Genomic DNA, 18,133 nt, shown 5'->3' on the forward strand with positions numbered 1-18,133 from the left:
ATGTTAACATTGACATATCATGAAGCTAGTTCGCCCGACACATCAACAATGCAGTCAATTCAATAGTCGCAGTCTGTTGAATTCTATTCAGTTATTTTTTTTATTTTAAAATCTGCACAATGCAGAATTTCAATTTTGTTTAGAGCCTTTGACCTCAGATTTAGCTTGGATTTCATACATATTTGCTTATTTAATGTGTATTGCTAGAAAATAAGGGTATTGTATTTTCAGACTTTGTAAAAACCTTGTTAAAAAAAATTAACCTAAAAGTTGAAGCATTTTAATTTTACATCCTGAGGTAGAAAAACGTTATTTTAGTTGTACAATTCTGACCTAAAATGTTGTGCCCTGTTCATTGAAAGCGCCAATTGCTCACAATCATATCTAATTGTTATGTTTCTGGTAATGTTTTATTGAAAACTCGATTTATGGAGGTTGACTGAAGCAAGCAGTAGTCTTAAACATGCAGAAATATTAAACTTTCTGCAAACTTGAAATCTCACAAAGGTATTGACAATAATGAATGAAAATTAAAAGACTTTCTATAAGGGGAACTTTCCATTTTGTCCTTTCACCCCCAAGTGCTTTTCTTGAAATAAATGGATGTTTAGGCTACACTAGAGCTGTACAGATACATTTGGAAGTGTCCACCAAAACTGACATCCTGACTTAACTACTTTATGAACGGGATTTTTCACGGGTTTTTATGTGTGCCAATAACCAGTCAGATCCGTCTCTTCATATTCATATAGGATATGCATCACTTTAATACTGGGATGATTCTAGTGATGCCTGGTTAAATAGCTTATGGCCATGTGCTCAATATTACACGTGAAATGAATAAGGAAGTGATTGTTCATTTCTAAAGCAACGGGTAAAGTGTGAAGGGTCATGTTGAAATCAAAAGGGAGTTTCCGGATGAGACGTTCATGTCTGTCCTTTCGCATTTAAAGATCACATTTGAAGCGCACAGATGTATCACCGCTCACCTGAGACTCATAATTCATAACAGCTTTACTTATGGATCTATTCAAAGGATCTGATGTTGTCTTCTCTCTGTCTCGCTGGCTATAAACTCATCCAGTGAAACTTTAGGGCTGAAACAGGGCTTTATCATAGACAGTAAAAGGGGCTTAATGTGAACCTTGGTCCTGCCACACCCACCGGGCAGCGCGATGAACACACACACACACACACAGAGAGAGAGAGAGACACACTGCTGCCCCCAGGCGGAGGAACGGTCAGTGTGCAGCAGCTCCCTCCAGTAAGTGGCGGGCGCAGAGGTCAGTCTGCAGACGCTACGCTCCTCAGGAGGAACGTTAGCCTTTTCTTTTTATTTTTTTAAGTCAAGCAGATCGTGTAACTTGAACCAGGTTAAATAAAACAATGACAACATAAAAAGATAAGGGGAGAGCGGGGCTAGTTTTAACACCCTTGTTTTAAGTACTTCCACACATGCTAGCATGACGAAACTTTAGTGTATTTACTAGCTGCCATATATCATCAACACATAGCGCCAATATTATAAAAATCTTTGGACGATATCCCTGAACATTTATTTAACCATAATTGACCAAAGGCAATTTCTTATGTTAATTTTTCATCTCTAATTTTGATATTTATTTTAGATTAGACAAATTTGATATTATTTTAATCTCCGATATGTTATTTAACCACTGCTTTTTAATGCTTCGCTTGACACAAACAGGGTTTAACACTGCGTTACTAGTTAAATGTTCATACTCGTTACAGCAAGATGGATTCTGATTGGCTGTCATTGTTTTTATCGTTCATCAGCTGGATGGATAAAATCGTTCTGATAACTTCTGAAAGTGATTCCAGTGATATATTTTCTCTGTGCCGTTATCATTATAGCTGTGGTGATTGAGCACGATCGATTTTTAAACTACATCCTAATCTGGCCTTAATGACTGTCTGTGACAAAAAACTCGACATTGACTTTTAATGTCAATTTCAAATTTAAAAAAATAAATAAATAAATAACTCATGGACAACTGAAAATTGTCGACTTATATTTGAAAATGTATCATAATTTTTGACTTTTTATATCACAATTTATAATTTAGTACTTCATAAATTGCATCCTTGTGTAAATACTAGTACGTCAAGGTTTACCAAATAATTATTTTTGTCTCTTATTTGGCGTAAATGGGCTTTTATACATCACAGTTGCGTTTTAAAAATTGTAAATTCTGTTCAGTGTCCACCCTGTGCCTTTAAGAAATATCCTCCCGCTGTTCCCGGGCGTTCTCGCGGTTCTTCAGCACTTGGCAACCTGCAAGCTGTGTCCTCATACGGACCAATGAGATCAACGCCAGTTCTCAAGTCCAGCCAATCAGAATCCAGAATTTGTGCGCACGTTTGAAAATCAGCTTGCGTGTTTTTTTCCTCGTCTTTTTTTGTTTCTCAACACAAACAAGATACGATAACGTTTCTAAAACTAACTAAAACTATACGCGAATTTTGCAAGACACCAGCAGTGAGTGAATTACGGTAAGTGAATAGTTTGAATGAATCCTGCTCTGTTACATTTTAGCACTTAAATAACCGAACTCTGCTGTTTTTGTCTGAAGTTTGGACCTGCTGCGGCTGTTGTGTTGTGATGCCGTCCAAAACCGAAGACTATGAGGTGATGCTCACCATAGGATGTGGATCTTATGGGAATTGCCAGAAAGTCAAAAGGAAATCAGATGGAAAGGTGAATAAAGTTCAGACTGAACTGTATCGCATGAGCAGTTTTGTGTTTTTTCTAGTGTGCTTTTAAGACACGTGAAACTAATCAAAGTCAGAAAATAAAGTATTGTTAGCCCTCAGAAAGGATTGGGTTATTTAACCAACACTTTATGTGTATGAATGCCCTTAATATTTACATTACTAAATATCAGCTCATAATAGTTAAAAGTGTAACATCATTTGTTTGCTATTATTCTTGAGGCACGTGACTAGCTAAAAAATAAATATCTTTTATGCAAGGCTGCACTACTTCCTGAACTTCAGCCAGCTACTTTGTTTCCTGTCTGCCATTATTGGACAAATTGATTAATCCAGGTGTGCCTGACCTCAGTAGTCACAACAATAATCAGACACATCTGGATTAATCAGTTTGTCCAATAATGGCAGACAGTAAAAAAAGGAGCTGGCTGAAGTTCAGGAAGTAGCGCAGATGTGCATAAAGCCAATTCAAAAGTTTAAGTAAAGTTTGGGGTGTTGTAACTTAACAATATATTGTCACAATACATCACAATTAGTGCTGTCAAAAAGATTAGTCACATTGTGTTTATTATATATATATATATATATATACACACACACACACACACACATGACATGTATATATAACTTTCATGTTAGATGTGATTAATTTAATAGCACAAAGGCAACACTATTTATTGTATATAGTTAACTTCACCCAAAGTTTTTACAGATTTAATATTGTAATCACAGAAGGTTATACATTTAAGATATCATGTTTATTCATTATTATTATTAGTAGTAGTACATAAAAAAATATCTTTTTTACAACATTTATTTAATCATGCATGTTTATTATTTAAATGTATGTTTTCATGGACATAGTGCAAGAGTAACTTAAAATGAACTGTACTTTTTGTAAACTGCGTATCAATGGGTCTTAGAAATAATCATAATAATGGGGGAAAACCCCTTTCCGTTTTAGTGTTTTTTTGTTTTATCGTGAGTGTTGTATTGTGTGCACTGTATCGAACCGAATTGTGACGCGGGTATATTGTTTCACACCTAGGCTGCGTTCTCCTTTGAGTTTGTACTTATTTTAATAAGTAAATGTTATAATTAATTTGTGACTGCTAGTATGAATGTTATCCAGACATACTACATTTGCTGTGTTATATCATTACCATGTGACCTACCAGCGTCAGTTCCGTCACAAATCCTCTCGCATAGCCTCATGGGATAGTGAATTGTCCAAATCTCACCAGAAATAGGGTGCTTTTGCTTACTCTTCTATGAGTTCTGTAAATTTAGGCATGCTACTTTTGCCACGCACTGTTTTTCTCCTAACACAATTAGGGAAGTGTGCGATATATATATATATATATATATATATATATATATATATATATATAATTTTTTTTTTTTTTTTTTGGGGGGGGGGGGGGGCTCTCTTCCAGCTAGCTAATTTTGGACCTTGTTACCTATTCTCATTAGGTTCTAGTGTGGAAGGTGCTGGACTATGGCACCATGGCCGAGGCAGAGAAACAGATGCTGGTGTCAGAGGTCAATTTGCTCCGTGAGCTGAAGCACCCAAATATCGTTCGATACTACGACAGAATTATAGACCGGACGAACACAACGTTATATATAGTGATGGAGTACTGTGAGGGTGGAGATCTCGCCAGCCTCATCAACAGATGCATCAAAGAGAGGTAAATGGTTAATTTGCTGATCAAGCTGTGTTACAGCAATGTTTTTTTTTTCTTTTTATTTGACACTTTCTTTACAGACGATACCTGCAAGAAGAATTCATCCTGCGTGTGATGGCACAGTTGTCCCTGGCGTTAAAAGAGTGCCATAGTCGAAGTAACGGCAGCAGTACAGTCCTGCACCGTGACCTGAAACCTGCAAACATCTTCCTGGACGTCAAACAGAATGTAAAGCTTGGCGATTTTGGTTTAGCTCGGATACTGAACCACGATACAAGCTTTGCTAAAACATTTGTTGGAACTCCATATTACATGTCGCCAGTAAGTGTTCCTTAATCTCAAGGAGTATTCTTGTACGAGTGGATTTTTCCGTGGTACATTTTATTTGAAATGTATCTAAATGTCTAAGAGAGAAAGTCTAATGAAAATATAAGTCACCTTTATAAAAACGGGAAATTCAAATATGAGAAATTCAAATTCTACTGAAAAGTAGCTTACTCAGTTCAAGTTGGTTCAACTGAAATCATTTCCTGGGATTATGAGGGAAGATGGGGTTTGGCAGACACTTAAAGAGATAGTTCGCCCAGCATTCATTTACTCACCCTATTGTTGTTCCAAAAATCTACACTGATGGAAATTTTACTTCACTCAGAAATTAATAGTAAATTTCACAAATAATTAATTGCCAATCAATGACAAGTAACGCATTGAATTAAATGTGAAATTTCAAAGTAGCATACTGTTGTATTTTCGTGTAAAGATTATGCCAATAATCTTTATTTAAACTTCAAAAGATCAGTTTTTACAGAGTGTGACTCTCTTTTGTGGAACATAATGGAGGTGTTAAGAATTTTGGTAACAGACTTCCATGTTCTAGAGGGGAAATTACTCGCCAAATATGTCATGTTCTGAGAAGAAACTAATTCTTAAAGGCGAGTTTTCATTTTTGGATGAACTATCCCTTTAAAGGAGTAGTTCACTTTAAAAAAACAAAAAAAAACTTTTGCTGTTAATTTACTCACCCCCCATGTCATCCAACATCTCCATGTCTTTCTTTATTTAGTCGAACAGAAATTAAGATGCACATTCATCAAAATTAACAAATCTTTTTTCGAATTCGTTTCGGTTGTTGCTTTTTTTTATTTTTGAAATGACTGACCGTTTCGCTTGATAAGACACTTATTCATCATTTGGAATTGTTTAAAGCCCTTTGAACAGTTTGCTTTTTGCACTGAAACTCTCATTTGGACCTTGAACCGTTTGGTTCCCATTGAAGTCCATTATATGGTGAAAAATCCTGGAATGTTTTCATCAAAAACCTTCATTTCTTTTCGACTGAAGAAAGAAAGACATGGACATCTTGGATGACATGGGGGTGAGTAAATTATCAGTAAAAGTTTTTTTTTTACTCTACTCCTTTAAGTGCATATTTACTGGCAGATGTCGATACACACCAATGGGATGTTGTGCTTTTAGAACCAATGCTGGATTGAGCCCCACTTTTCCAAACAAGTTCTCCTACAAGCTCACTGAATGTTCATGTCTTGTCATGTAATTATTTGTTCCACTGTTTCATCATAATATTTCTACGTCACGGCTGTTCTTGTTTTATTAATATTTTTCTCTTGCATTCACAGGAACAAATTAATCGCATGTCCTATAACGAAAAATCAGACATATGGTCTTTAGGATGTTTACTCTATGAACTATGTGCTTTATCGTAAGTATGTGTTGTCCCTCTCGTATTTTTACTGGTTCCACCGTACTCCATTATCTTCAGACTGATTGTGTTTTTATAGGCAGTTGCGAATCTTGAATCTTTTTGTCACATTCTTTCTTTTTTGAAGTCCCCCATTTACAGCATACAACCAAACAGAGCTGGCCGGAAAAATCAGAGAAGGGAAGTTTAAGAGAATCCCTTACCGATACTCAGAGGATATGAACACGCTCCTTTCCAAAATGCTGAACTTGAAGGTAAACTCAGTTTTGTCTTGAAGACCGTCATTTATATTTTCAATTTTTTTTCTCAGTATAACTTGTCGGATAAAGTCAAAGTGAATTTGAATTCAAAGGATTGTTAACTGACTGAACAGTTGCTGAAATGTGATTGGCTGAAAGAAGTTGTTTTGCAACTCTTGGTCAGTTGGGTGACTGGGTAATAATAATGAAGGCATGTATGATTTAAATAAAACACTGTATAGCAGTTCTGAAAACAATTTCAATGCGTTTAAAGCTGCAGTTAGCTATTTCTGAGAAATATGTTTATTTGAAATTCGACACCCAATAAAAACACCACTCCCATCATTGCCCCGCCCCCAAAAAAATAACAAGCATGCAATGCAACAACTAAGGCCCTGTCCACACTACTGCGTTTTCGTTTAAAAACGGAGAATTAAAACGAAAAAAAAAAACACCAGTGTTTTATCTGCGTATTAGAATTGATCTCCGTCGGATCACGTGACCATTCACCAACACTGGGCGTGCGCGTGCCGGTGTAAACGGGAAACGGATTGACTATTCTTCTGATTTGATGAAGAAGAAAGTAACGTTAGATACCTCTGCAAAGATTAGAAATGTCGAAAACCATAGATTTATTTTTATGGACTAATGACGAAGTCGTTTTTGCATGTTTTCTTACGTCGGGCACGGGTCATGTGATGGGTGGCTGACGAATCAAGCAATGACACGTCCAATCATAGAGCCGAGCGTGAGCCTCTCCGTCATCGTTTCTAAAGTCTTCCGGTTTGTCCCGTCTTCACTAAAACGCTCTACGGAGATTCAAAACTGAGCAGCAGCGTTTCTAAACTTCTCCGTTTTAGGTCTTCGTTTTTTTCTGTTTTAGTCTAGACAGGAGGTGCACACGTAGCAAAAAATGTTTTTAAACGAAAACGCAGTAGTGTGGATGGGGCCACATCCTGGTTCTGTGAAGCATAGCAAAACTCACGTATGGAGCAGAAACAATCCAGCCGGACAAAACATAAAAACATGCCTTTTTTAAACTGCTTCTCTCATTTCTATACCCCAAAACATTCTGTGCATTATTTGTATTATTGTTCGAATTTAAAAATATCGACTAGATTTTTCCTTTTACATTGCCCTCTCTGCTGTGTGGGACATTCTGATTTAGCTGTTCTCTATTGTTAGGACTACCTGAGGCCCTCGGTGGAGTCCATTCTGCAGAACAGCTTGATCTCAGGCTATGTAGCCCAGGAGCAGAGGAGACTTCAGGAGAAGCAGCGGCGCAGGTCAGTGGACGTAGAGCAGCCCAAACACCCGGAGCCGTCGCTTCAGGCAGAGCTGCGGCTGAAGGAGCAGATCCTACGCGAGCGAGAGCAGGCCATCGAAGAGCGAGAGCAGCGACTAGAGCGTGAGTCCATCTGGGTTTCTTTTGGCCTCTTTACACCTGGAACGAACTCTGGAACGAAATCTTTCTAATCCAATCACAGTTGGGAAGTGTAAATGGGCTTTCAAGTTCAATTATGGTAATTGGTAGGGCGTTTCCCATGTGACAATAGAAACCAAACACCTTGTTACTTTGTTAAAGGGGTAGTTCCCTTAAAAATGAAAATTGTTACCATTCACTCTCATGTTGTTCCAAACCCATAATACTGTTGTTAAGATATTTGTGGCAAAATGGTGCATTGTTTACTGTTGTCTTTTGTATGGACAACATCCTGGATCCTGTTCACATGTTAAGGCAAAGTGTAAACACAGCCAAGGTCGTCAGGATTACTAGAAACTTTCGAAGGAGGCATGTTGAGGCTTGTTATAAATGGATCGTGTCTATTCAGATGGCTAGGATTATACCGCTGGATTCGTGTTGATTCCTTTTACAATCTTCATGAAATATTGAAGCATCAAATGCTGCTTTTCCATCGTAGGAAACCCTCCAAACCGTTCTCTTTGCTTAACCGTACTCTGTGCCGATCCAGGCCATGCGGTAAGGATTTGGGTTCATTTTCCACTGTAGAGCTGATAACTGAGCTCTTTGGTGTGTGTGATGCAAAGTATTGGTAAGACATGTTGGCTAGAACCAAGAACGGTTTGTAATCGTGCTGTGCCAAACCAGGCTCAAGTGGAAACGTATAACTGGAACCGGTCCTTAACGTTCTTCGAACCATTTGGCTCGCAGCTATAGTATTGGTTGCATGGACTTTCAATGGAGAGACTGAAATCCTTCAGGTCGAAGTAAAAATCTTAATTTGCGTTTGGAAATTCCCAACAAAAGTCTAGTGGGTTTGGGTGAGTGACTGATGACAGAATATTCACTTTAGGTGAACTAACTCTTTATATAACACTTACCGGGCAAGACATTTCATTCTGTGAGCTTGTGGTGTCTGACCTTTCACTTTTTTGTAGAAAGGGAACAGGAGCTGTGTGTTCGAGAACAACAATCAAATGAAAAGATGGCCAGGTAAATATATTGCCGCCTTTTGCTGTACTGGTCATGTGACTGCATTAAATATTAGCAGCTAACATTAGTAGTGGGCTTTATAAATTGCTATAACAATTGAACACTTGTTCACGTATGCTATGTTTTGCTGATATGTCATTGTAATTCGTCTCTAACAGAGCAGAGAGCTTGTTGAAGGCTTATAATTTGATCCGCCAGCAGAGGGCGTTGTCTCTACTCAGTGCCAGTGACACAGGTAGAAAACCATTTTTTTTTAAAAAAACCTTTTAACGCTTAATAGTCAAGTGAACATGTTTTTTTCTTATTTCAATGCTTTCTGTTAATGCATTTGTGTTTTTTTTTTCTTTTATTGCATATATATATTTCTTTATTTATTTTTTACAGAGAACGAAGAGAACGTCTCTCCAGGAAAGAAGAGGGTTCATTTTGCAGGAGACGGCAAGGAGAACAGCAGACCCGAGAGCAAGCTGATCACTAAACCAAATGAACATTGTCTTGTAAAGAGACACCAATGGGCAAACATGCGCATCCAGGCTCTTGGAGAAGAGGAAAAAATGTACCTACCAAAGCCCAAAGAAATGCTGGGTATCCGCTAGAATTTACTACTGAAAGTAGTGCATTTGTGTGGTCAATCAAGTCAAGAGGATTTTATTTAGTGTACATTAGGAAATAAGATTTCTGATTTTATTTATTTGTGTAGCATTTGTACAGTACAGTTAACAAAACTTCATTTAATGGGCATAACATTGGATTATTTTATTTTTTTAATGATTATGTATTCTTATGATTTTATAGATGTGGAACTTGTGTTTTTATTTGGAATGGCTGTTTCTTTACAATAAAGACGTACAAATATTAGCAGTTTTGTTTTTATTCGTCACAATCAGAAAAATTCAGTTTTGAGTGTCAAAATAATAGAATGTAGAATAATTTTTTTTTTAAATTTAATTTTATAGTTCCAACCATGAGTTTCTTCTTTTGAACACAAAATGAGAAATTTAAAAAAATGTTGGGAATCAAGCAGTTGATTGTAGCCATTGGTTTCCATAGTAGGAAATAAAATACCATACCATCAACGGTCTTAAATCTTGTGTGTGTGTGTGTTCACCAGAAGAAAGAAACTCGTACAGTTTGTAACAACTTGATGGTGAGCAAATAACAGTTTTTAAATGTTTTTGGGTGAACTGTCCCTTTAAATTTTCCTCAACCCCATACTCTCAACCAATAGCAGGCGAGTATGGGCGTGGCCTAACGCTGAGCGTGTTCCGTGTGGAAAGTTCGCCGGTCCGGGTGCAAAGTTTCAGCCGTCTGCAGACGAGCAACGGAAAACGGACCGTATAACCGGACCGAACCCGATCCCCAGTCCTCATTGCACACGGAGCAACGCATCGCTTACAGTCTGTCGGTCGGGAACGAGTTCAGTTATGGGATATTAATCCAAAAGAGGACCGTGTTCGATTAAAGCTTTGTTTTGTGCTCTGCTCTCGGTGGAATCATGGCCTGCGGACAAAACCGGCTTCGCCTGCTGTGCATGCTGTCGCTCACCTTCGGCTTCTTCATCGTGGAGGTGGTGGTGAGCCGGATCACGTCCTCTCTAGCGATGCTGTCGGACTCCTTCCACATGCTGTCGGACGTGATCGCGCTAGTCGTGGCGCTGGTAGCGGTGCGCTTCGCTGAGCAGACCCAGTCCACCAACAAGAACACGTTCGGCTGGATCAGGGCTGAGGTGATGGGCGCGCTTGTCAACGCCGTGTTCCTCACCGCGCTGTGCTTCACCATCATCCTGGAGGCCATCGAGCGCTTCACGGAGCCCCATGAGATCGATAGACCCGACGTGGTGATCGGGGTGGGGGCTGCGGGGCTGCTGGTCAACCTGCTCGGGCTCTGTCTCTTTCACGGCCACGCCGGAGGCGGCGGACACGGACACAGCCACGGGGGACACAAAAAACACAAGAACGGGAAGGTCCGTCGATGCGAGACGCTGGAGGACAGTCGGTCCACGGGGGAGGAGACCAATAATCTGGTCGGGAATCACAACAACAGCCCGAATGGCGTTAATCCGGAGCGGAGTAAATCGGGTTTGTTCTCATTTCTGCTTCGTAGTAAATCGTTAGTGTTCTGGATACTCTTTAATACAAAACAAACGAGGTCATGTATATCATCAGGATTTAAGTCGGATATGATTGAGAGGATTAATTATCTATTTTTTAAACGTGTGCAAAACTTTCTTGTTAGGGCTTGTGTTTCTTATTGGCTACGTTTGTTTGCTCACAACCATAGAAACAAACCTATTATTTTCAATTGATGGATAGCTCACCAGAAACCGGGAATTGTCCTTATTTACTCGCCCTCATGTCCTTCCAAACTTAGAAGATGATATGCAAATTTATCACAGAATATTTGTGCTTATTAGTATGATTCAATTGGATCATATCAGGCCAGAAGTCATTGGTTAATAAAGTGAGGTTAAATATATGAAGTACATTTGTACTACTATTTAACATCATATTTAATTCAGGTACTGCATTTCACTGCTTTTATTAATTTTCAGGAATACTAAATCTGTTTTTGTTCAAGTGAGATGCGTAAATGCACACGTTTAGTCTAAATTAACTATAAGCATTCACACAACGTCAATAAATGGGAAAACTAAAGCCTAGTCCACACGTACACGGGAGTATTTCCTCCGTTTAAATAAAATATTTCGTGTCCACATGAAAAACGCGCTATGGTGCTGTCAAGAGCATGCCAAACCAACAGGTGGCGATATAACTAACCGTAAAGACATGCTGGCCAATCAGAAGCCTGGAAAAATTTTTATTACTGGTTCTGGTTCCTACGTCACAAGCAAGGGGGTAATCCATTAACCGGAAGTTGAAGCCTCGCGGGAGCTGCCATCTTGTAGCAGAACTTCACTTGCATTAGCGTTTCCATTGACTCTCATTCATTTTGGCGTCTCTTTGATGAATAACTTTACATCTGAGGCGTTTGAAGACCCTATTTGTCCTTTATTTATTTCTAAAGAAACACGACAATGTATAAAATGCTCCATTACCTTGTAGCTTATGTTATGGCCCCGTAGAAGCAGTTTTGTAAAAGTAGGCTAATGATTGTGTCATACCCAAGTGACTCTCTGGAAACCTGGAGGCAAAATGACAAAATAATTAATCATACCTAGCAAAAGTGTCCCCTGCTTCTTGCTCATGGACAGCTCCTACTCACACTCTCCGCCTCTGCATGTTTCAGAAGGGAATGATTCAGATTTCTCATGCCACAGCCACTAGAAGACAGATGGGTTGCTCTTGTCACATCTACGTCGTAAAGCTCTGTTTGAGTCTGCGCGTCAGGGATGGAAGTGCTAAAAAATTGCCAAAAACGGGCTTCACTTGTCTCAATGGAGTTCCAATGAGATGGCTCTGTCCACTTCTTATACTGTCTATGGTCACAAGCCAAAATCTCTGGTTTCAGAGTCTACACAGCACTTCAACAGGAGTTTCTAAAAAATCAGTGACCGGCTACTGCGTTTGCGTGTGGATGAATGGCCAAACCACATAGAAAAAGCTGCTGTTTTTAAAATATCCATGTTTGTGTATATATCCTAAGTAACTTGCATTACTTATGTTGTTGTAAATTTAAAAGTACTGTTACTTTACTTGTTACTTGAAAAAAGTAATCTGATTTTACGTAACTTGCGTTGCTTGTTATGCGTTACCCCCAACATTCGTCATTCAAATGGATAAACTTGAAAGTCCTCGCTTCCTCTTGTATAAGTAAGCAAGATTTGGAGGCATAATCAGAAAAAAAAATCACTTCTGTTTTCATTGTACACTGGTCCATTACACTAAACGGCCTATCCGAGTGATCTCTCTCACCAATGGCAATTCAACACACTCAATCGGCCGAAAATCCGCAGACGGGTCTGACAAACGGCAGACCACTGCAAAAACATGGGAAGACAAACACTCAGCGACAGCTCTCCATTGTCTTGGAGGCCTTGGAAGGAGTTTTTTAATCACGCTCGGTTTATTTATATGATTAATCTCTTTTTGTGGGAAACCATCAATCTTGAGCTTTTGTATAATTAGGTTAAAGGGTTAGTTCACCCAAAAATGAAAATTCTGTCAGTATTTACTCACCCTCATGTTGTTCCAACCCCGTAAGACCTTCGTTCATCTTCGGAACACAAATTAAGATATTTAAGATATTAAGATCGCTCTTGCATACAGTCCATAGGCTTCTTGAGGGACTGGCTCTTGCTGTCCTCGAAAAGTAATTGAAGACATCGTTAAAATAGTCCAAGTGACTACAGGGGCTCAATCTTAAGTTTATCAAACGACGAGAACACTTTTGTGCGCAAAAAAACAACAAAAATAACGACTTTATTTCAACTATTTACTTCCTTCTCCATAAGCCTATAGTCCGTTAACGTAGTGTGATTGCGTAGAGCTACGTCACACGTAGGCTCAATATTGGTCGACGCTGGTCATGTGTGTGTGATGCGTGTGACGTACAATAACAGAAGCTTACGCTATTAAACTAGTTAGCTGACTCGCGCAGAGGGAGAAATAAACGAATAGTTGAAATAAAGTCGTTATTTTTGTTGTTTTTTTGCGCACAAAAGTGTTCTCGTCGTTTGATAAACTTAAGATTGAGGCCCTGTAGTCACTTGGACTATTTTAACGATGTCTTTTATGACTTTTCGGGGACGGCAAGAGCCAGTCCCTCAAGAAGCCTATGGACTGTATGCAGGAGCGATTTTAATATCTTAAATATCTTAATTCGTTTTCCGAAGATGAACGAAGGTCTTACGGGGTTTGAACAACATGAGGGTGAGTAAATACTGACAGAATTTTCATTTTTGGGTGAACTAACCCTTTAAATCTCTTGTTTCCATGGATCCACTACAATGGGATCGTATGTCAGCTCACTCCCACCAAAGATCATGTGCTTTCTGTGCTTTTATCTGTTTTTATCAGATAAGCAGAACTGTAACCAGATTCCCTCAAGAAAACAAAAAATGATTTCAAAGTTGAAACAGTCACTTTGCTTATTTGGAGGATTTTCAACCAAGCTCATCATGTCGTCTTGCTTGTTTAAGACAGTCCAGAAGAGAGATGAACAGATGGGTAACATCGCCCCACAGGACTCGGTGAATCATCAGCTCATTGCAAATATGTTCTATTAATGAACAGAAGGTCCTGAACTAAAGCCTCCTGGGGTGCCCCCAGCGCTGCACATTTTGGATGTGCTAGTCAAAAGACTGTCTCCCTAGTCAAACACACCTGATTCAACTCATCGGCTTGTTGGTAAAGACTCCAAGACCTCAAATGTGTTTGATAAGATGCATTAAAAATGTGCAGTGAATGGGGTACTACAGGTCAACATGGCATCATGACTTTGCGTAAACATACACACCACTTTCAAGTCAAGTGGCGTGTTATCTATACGCATTTTGAGCTATCCGCGTGTATGTCCATGCCGAAACGAACCATCATCTTTTGCATGTATGTCTACATTAAATGTCCGAGTGATTCCGAGTGTATGTACACGCCGTTAAATGTCCGAGTGATTCCGCATGTTTACACGCCTTTAAATGTCCGAGTGATTCCGCATGTATGTACACACCGTTAAATGTCCGTAACAAAGCGAAACGAAGCAATAATAGACAAAACATTAAAGCTGCAAGCAGCGATGAAAGGGCCACATTATTGTGCATTGGTGTGGATGCTAATAGTTATCTTTATAGTTTTCATTCTTGGATGAGCCTTAACTTTCTGTGGTGGAACACTGTTTTTTGTCCATGTAATGAGAGAGTGACGCCGCCTTCACACTGGCAGTTGAAATCAGCTCCGATGCGGCTGCGAAACGACCGGAAGTCATTCATTTCCTATGGAGATTCGCAGACCGCATGCGAATGGGTCCGAAACGGGTCCGACCGAGTGCGGTGCGAAGAAAATCGTGTCCGTTGGTCATCCGGATGCGTTCAAAAATTTGAACTCCTGCGAAAAGCTACGGACGGTTCCTATCCGACAATTCCAGCGGAAGTTGACCGTTGCTATGGTACTGATAAACAAACCTGAATTATTAACTTTTAATAAAATAAATATTGATTTTATAACGAAAAGTTGTGATGTCATTTTTTATTTTCATGACTTTCTAACGTTTATAAGGGCAGTTAATACAATTAAATTGAAGGTAGACATTGAAATATTGACCACTATATCACATTTTTTAGCCGACCTGACATGTCAACGTCCTGAGCAACTTTCCTCACGCAGCATAACCCTAATCAGAGAGATCATACAGACCTGACAGAATCAAACTTTAATCTCTCCGCCATTTTTGTTCTACCCGCGTCCGACGCTTTTCACTGTGTAGTACGACGTCCGTTGGGAACGTATTGCGTATTACGGAGCTGATTTCAACTGCCAGTGTGAAGGCGGTACTGAACACTTTAAGCGGGAAGGGAAACTACCGTTGCTCCACTCCACTCACATACTCCAGGCCAGGTTTTTTTTAATCTGTGAAAATGTTTTTAATATTCAGTCAAATGTAATATTGCTTGAAGTAAAAAATGGAAGTAATGCCGTCAGTTACTCACCAAGGTCATTTGAGTGTGTACAGTTTATTTTCTTCCATGAAACAAACAAAATAACGTTTTTACCAATTGAATTAATGTCGATGGGATCCAATTCCATTGAGTTTTTCATTTCTCTGCTTGTCGCATGCTTATTGGTTAGAGAAACACTCTGAGAGAGAGAAAATGGACTCTTTCAAAAAATGCTCCTTGCTCCAGGAAAGAAAACCTCCCGTAAGTCCACACTGCATTCCACGTCCACCCCACGCTGCTCCAACACTGTTGTCTGGAATGCTGTGAACACAAACGAACAGAGTAGTGTAAACAGTGATGCGTCCCTGTGCTTTTATATTTTATTTCAGCATGCTGTTAAGCCAATAGAATTACATGCGCCCTGAAAAAAAACACCAACGCCCACATTGTCCTCACATTTATTACACAAAATTTGGAATTGGAGGAAGTTGTAAATCCAGTTAAACGGAACAAAGCGTAACTGCTGTATTTTCAAACTCCTATTTTGTCCTATGTGCAACGCCAGACCACGTATCATTGAGAATGAAACATGGTCTGGAAACCACATGTAAATTTTGTCATATTTGAGGCATGGTTTACGAATGCCCAGAGCTGTATTATGGGGTGCTACGAATGTCTATCAAATGCGCCTGTACGTCTATCAAATGCGCCTTAGCTCCCTCCCCGTTCTGTGCTTGGTTCCCTGTTTCAGGGGATAATTTGGTTCATGGTATCCAGTAGGGCTGGGTAATAAATATCGATTTCTCGATATTAATCGGTTCTCATTTTTACGAACCGATATCGATTCTTAAGTCTCAAGAATCGATTAGTCATCCTGTTTCATTTGAATGAATGGGACATTGTATCGCGGCTGCGCGCATTCAAAAAATCGCAATAATCTTTGTCCATTGTTACTATTGATATGAAACAAAGTCTCAATTTTCAAATTACGTCCATTTTCTTTAGAAATTCAAAAACATAAATAGTGTTTTGGCGCTGTGGCGTGAGATCGCTCTGGCGCAGCTCAAGAGATGCAGCAGCGCTGATCTCTCTTCCGGCTTAATAATACCAGTCACAGCGCGAAATAAACATGAATGAGCTTCTGAAAGTGTGTTAAAAGATTACACAAGTCTAGAGAGGAGCATTTTGCTAAATAAAAACACCATATTACATATGCATTATAATCTTAATGTTCTTCAATATTTAATGCATATTTGCATAAATCTGGCAAGTTTTTATGACGGCCACCATTTAAATGTTTTTATTTCATATAATCTTCTTATTATAAAAAGAAATAAGTCTAATTTAAGTGATTCATTCATTATTACCTTCATATTAGGCTAATGAACCCTAGTAGGCTACAACTAGACTCCCACAGTTTACAGCATTAGTTAAGAGATTTGATGCCCTTGAGAAAAATTGCCATTTATTGTAACTGATATCCAAAATAATCGATATTAAATCGAATCGAAATCGAATTGCAAGCTTGTGAATCGAAATCGAATTGTGAAATTTGTCTCAATACCCACTCTTAGTATCCAGACTGCCTAGCAGCGCGAATAAAATCGCGCTGCGGCAAGGCAAAATGGGGAAACCCAGGCTACAGATTTCCTTGAATGTTCACACTTGCTTTCTTTCTTTCTCCTCCGTAGAGATGTGTAATAGCGACAACGTGGATTTGCAAATTAACGGCAGCGCTCCGTACGAAGAGCTCGAGAACGGACACGACTCCGCATCCCAGCTCAACATGCGGGGTGTTTTCCTGCACGTCCTGGGAGACGCTCTTGGTTCGGTCATAGTGGTGATCAATGCCATCATCTTCATTTTTGTATGGACGCCATGCGAGAAGGACACTGTCTGCGAGAACCCTTGTGTGGGCCATTATTGTGCAGACCACTCGCTCAACATCAGCAGTGCTGGAACCAACGTAACGTCCACCGCGGGACCCTGCTGGGTGCTCTACCTCGACCCCACGCTCTGCATCATTATGGTCTGTATCCTCCTCTACACCACGTACCCGTTGCTGAAGGAGTCTGCACTCATCCTGCTACAGACCGTCCCCAAGCAAATCGACATGCATCAGCTCAACTCTCGCCTGCGGGACTTGGACGGCGTGTTGGCGGTGCACGAGCTGCACATCTGGCAGCTGGCGGGCAGTCGCATCATCGCCACCGCGCACATCAAATGCCAGGACCCGACGTCCTACATGGACGTGGCCAAGCGGATCAAGGACTTCTTCCACAACGAGGGCATCCACGCCACGACCATTCAACCGGAATTCGTAACGATGAACTCCGAGTCTCGCACGTCGCTTTGCGAGCTCTCCTGTAGAACACAGTGCGCCCCGAAGCTCTGCTGTGGCGCAATCGACGCCGCGAAACCTCCCGACGGAGTTTTAGAGCCGAAGAAACTGTGCGACTCCAAGACCCCAACGATACCTAGTGCTTCTGCCACATCTCTGGAGATCATCAGCGAGTCCGTGGAGGACACAAGCAAAGCGGAATCCGTCGTGATCATCACTAGGGAGGTGGAGTCGTCGTTGTGAGCAAGCAGCGGGTTAGACAGAGAACATTCGGTTCTGTTAAGGGTACCAATGTGTTTTGGATCAGCTGAATGATGTATACCATGCTGTGAGAAGAACTAAACCCCATGACAACACGTGCACCACACAGCCCTCTGATACACCACACCGACATATTGACTATTTAA

The 18,133-nt window shown here is 40.0% G+C and overlaps 2 protein-coding genes across 2 annotated transcripts; both read left to right on the forward strand.

The window, feature by feature from the left end:
- The first annotated feature begins 1,848 nt into the window (after positions 1-1,848).
- On the forward strand, positions 1,849-9,693 carry nek2 (NIMA-related kinase 2). Its single transcript, XM_039693184.2, has 10 exons — positions 1,849-2,514; positions 2,595-2,719; positions 4,207-4,424; positions 4,502-4,742; positions 6,059-6,141; positions 6,269-6,395; positions 7,566-7,788; positions 8,781-8,835; positions 8,994-9,070; positions 9,220-9,693. Exons 2-10 carry the CDS (start codon positions 2,624-2,626, stop codon positions 9,429-9,431), a joined length of 1,332 nt encoding a protein of 443 aa, XP_039549118.2. The 5' UTR covers positions 1,849-2,514; positions 2,595-2,623; the 3' UTR covers positions 9,432-9,693.
- A 457-nt stretch (positions 9,694-10,150) lies between these two features.
- On the forward strand, positions 10,151-18,105 carry slc30a1a (solute carrier family 30 member 1a). The gene is made up of 2 exons (XM_039693182.2): positions 10,151-10,913; positions 17,077-18,105. Exons 1-2 carry the CDS (start codon positions 10,331-10,333, stop codon positions 17,967-17,969), a joined length of 1,476 nt encoding a protein of 491 aa, XP_039549116.2. The 5' UTR covers positions 10,151-10,330; the 3' UTR covers positions 17,970-18,105.
- Positions 18,106-18,133: the final 28 nt, after the last annotated feature.

The sequence above is a fragment of the Pimephales promelas genome, chromosome 13 (genome assembly GCF_988280905.1).
Source record: "Pimephales promelas chromosome 13, fPimPro1.hap1.1, whole genome shotgun sequence".
In the NCBI taxonomy this organism is placed as follows: domain Eukaryota; kingdom Metazoa; phylum Chordata; class Actinopteri; order Cypriniformes; family Leuciscidae; genus Pimephales; species Pimephales promelas.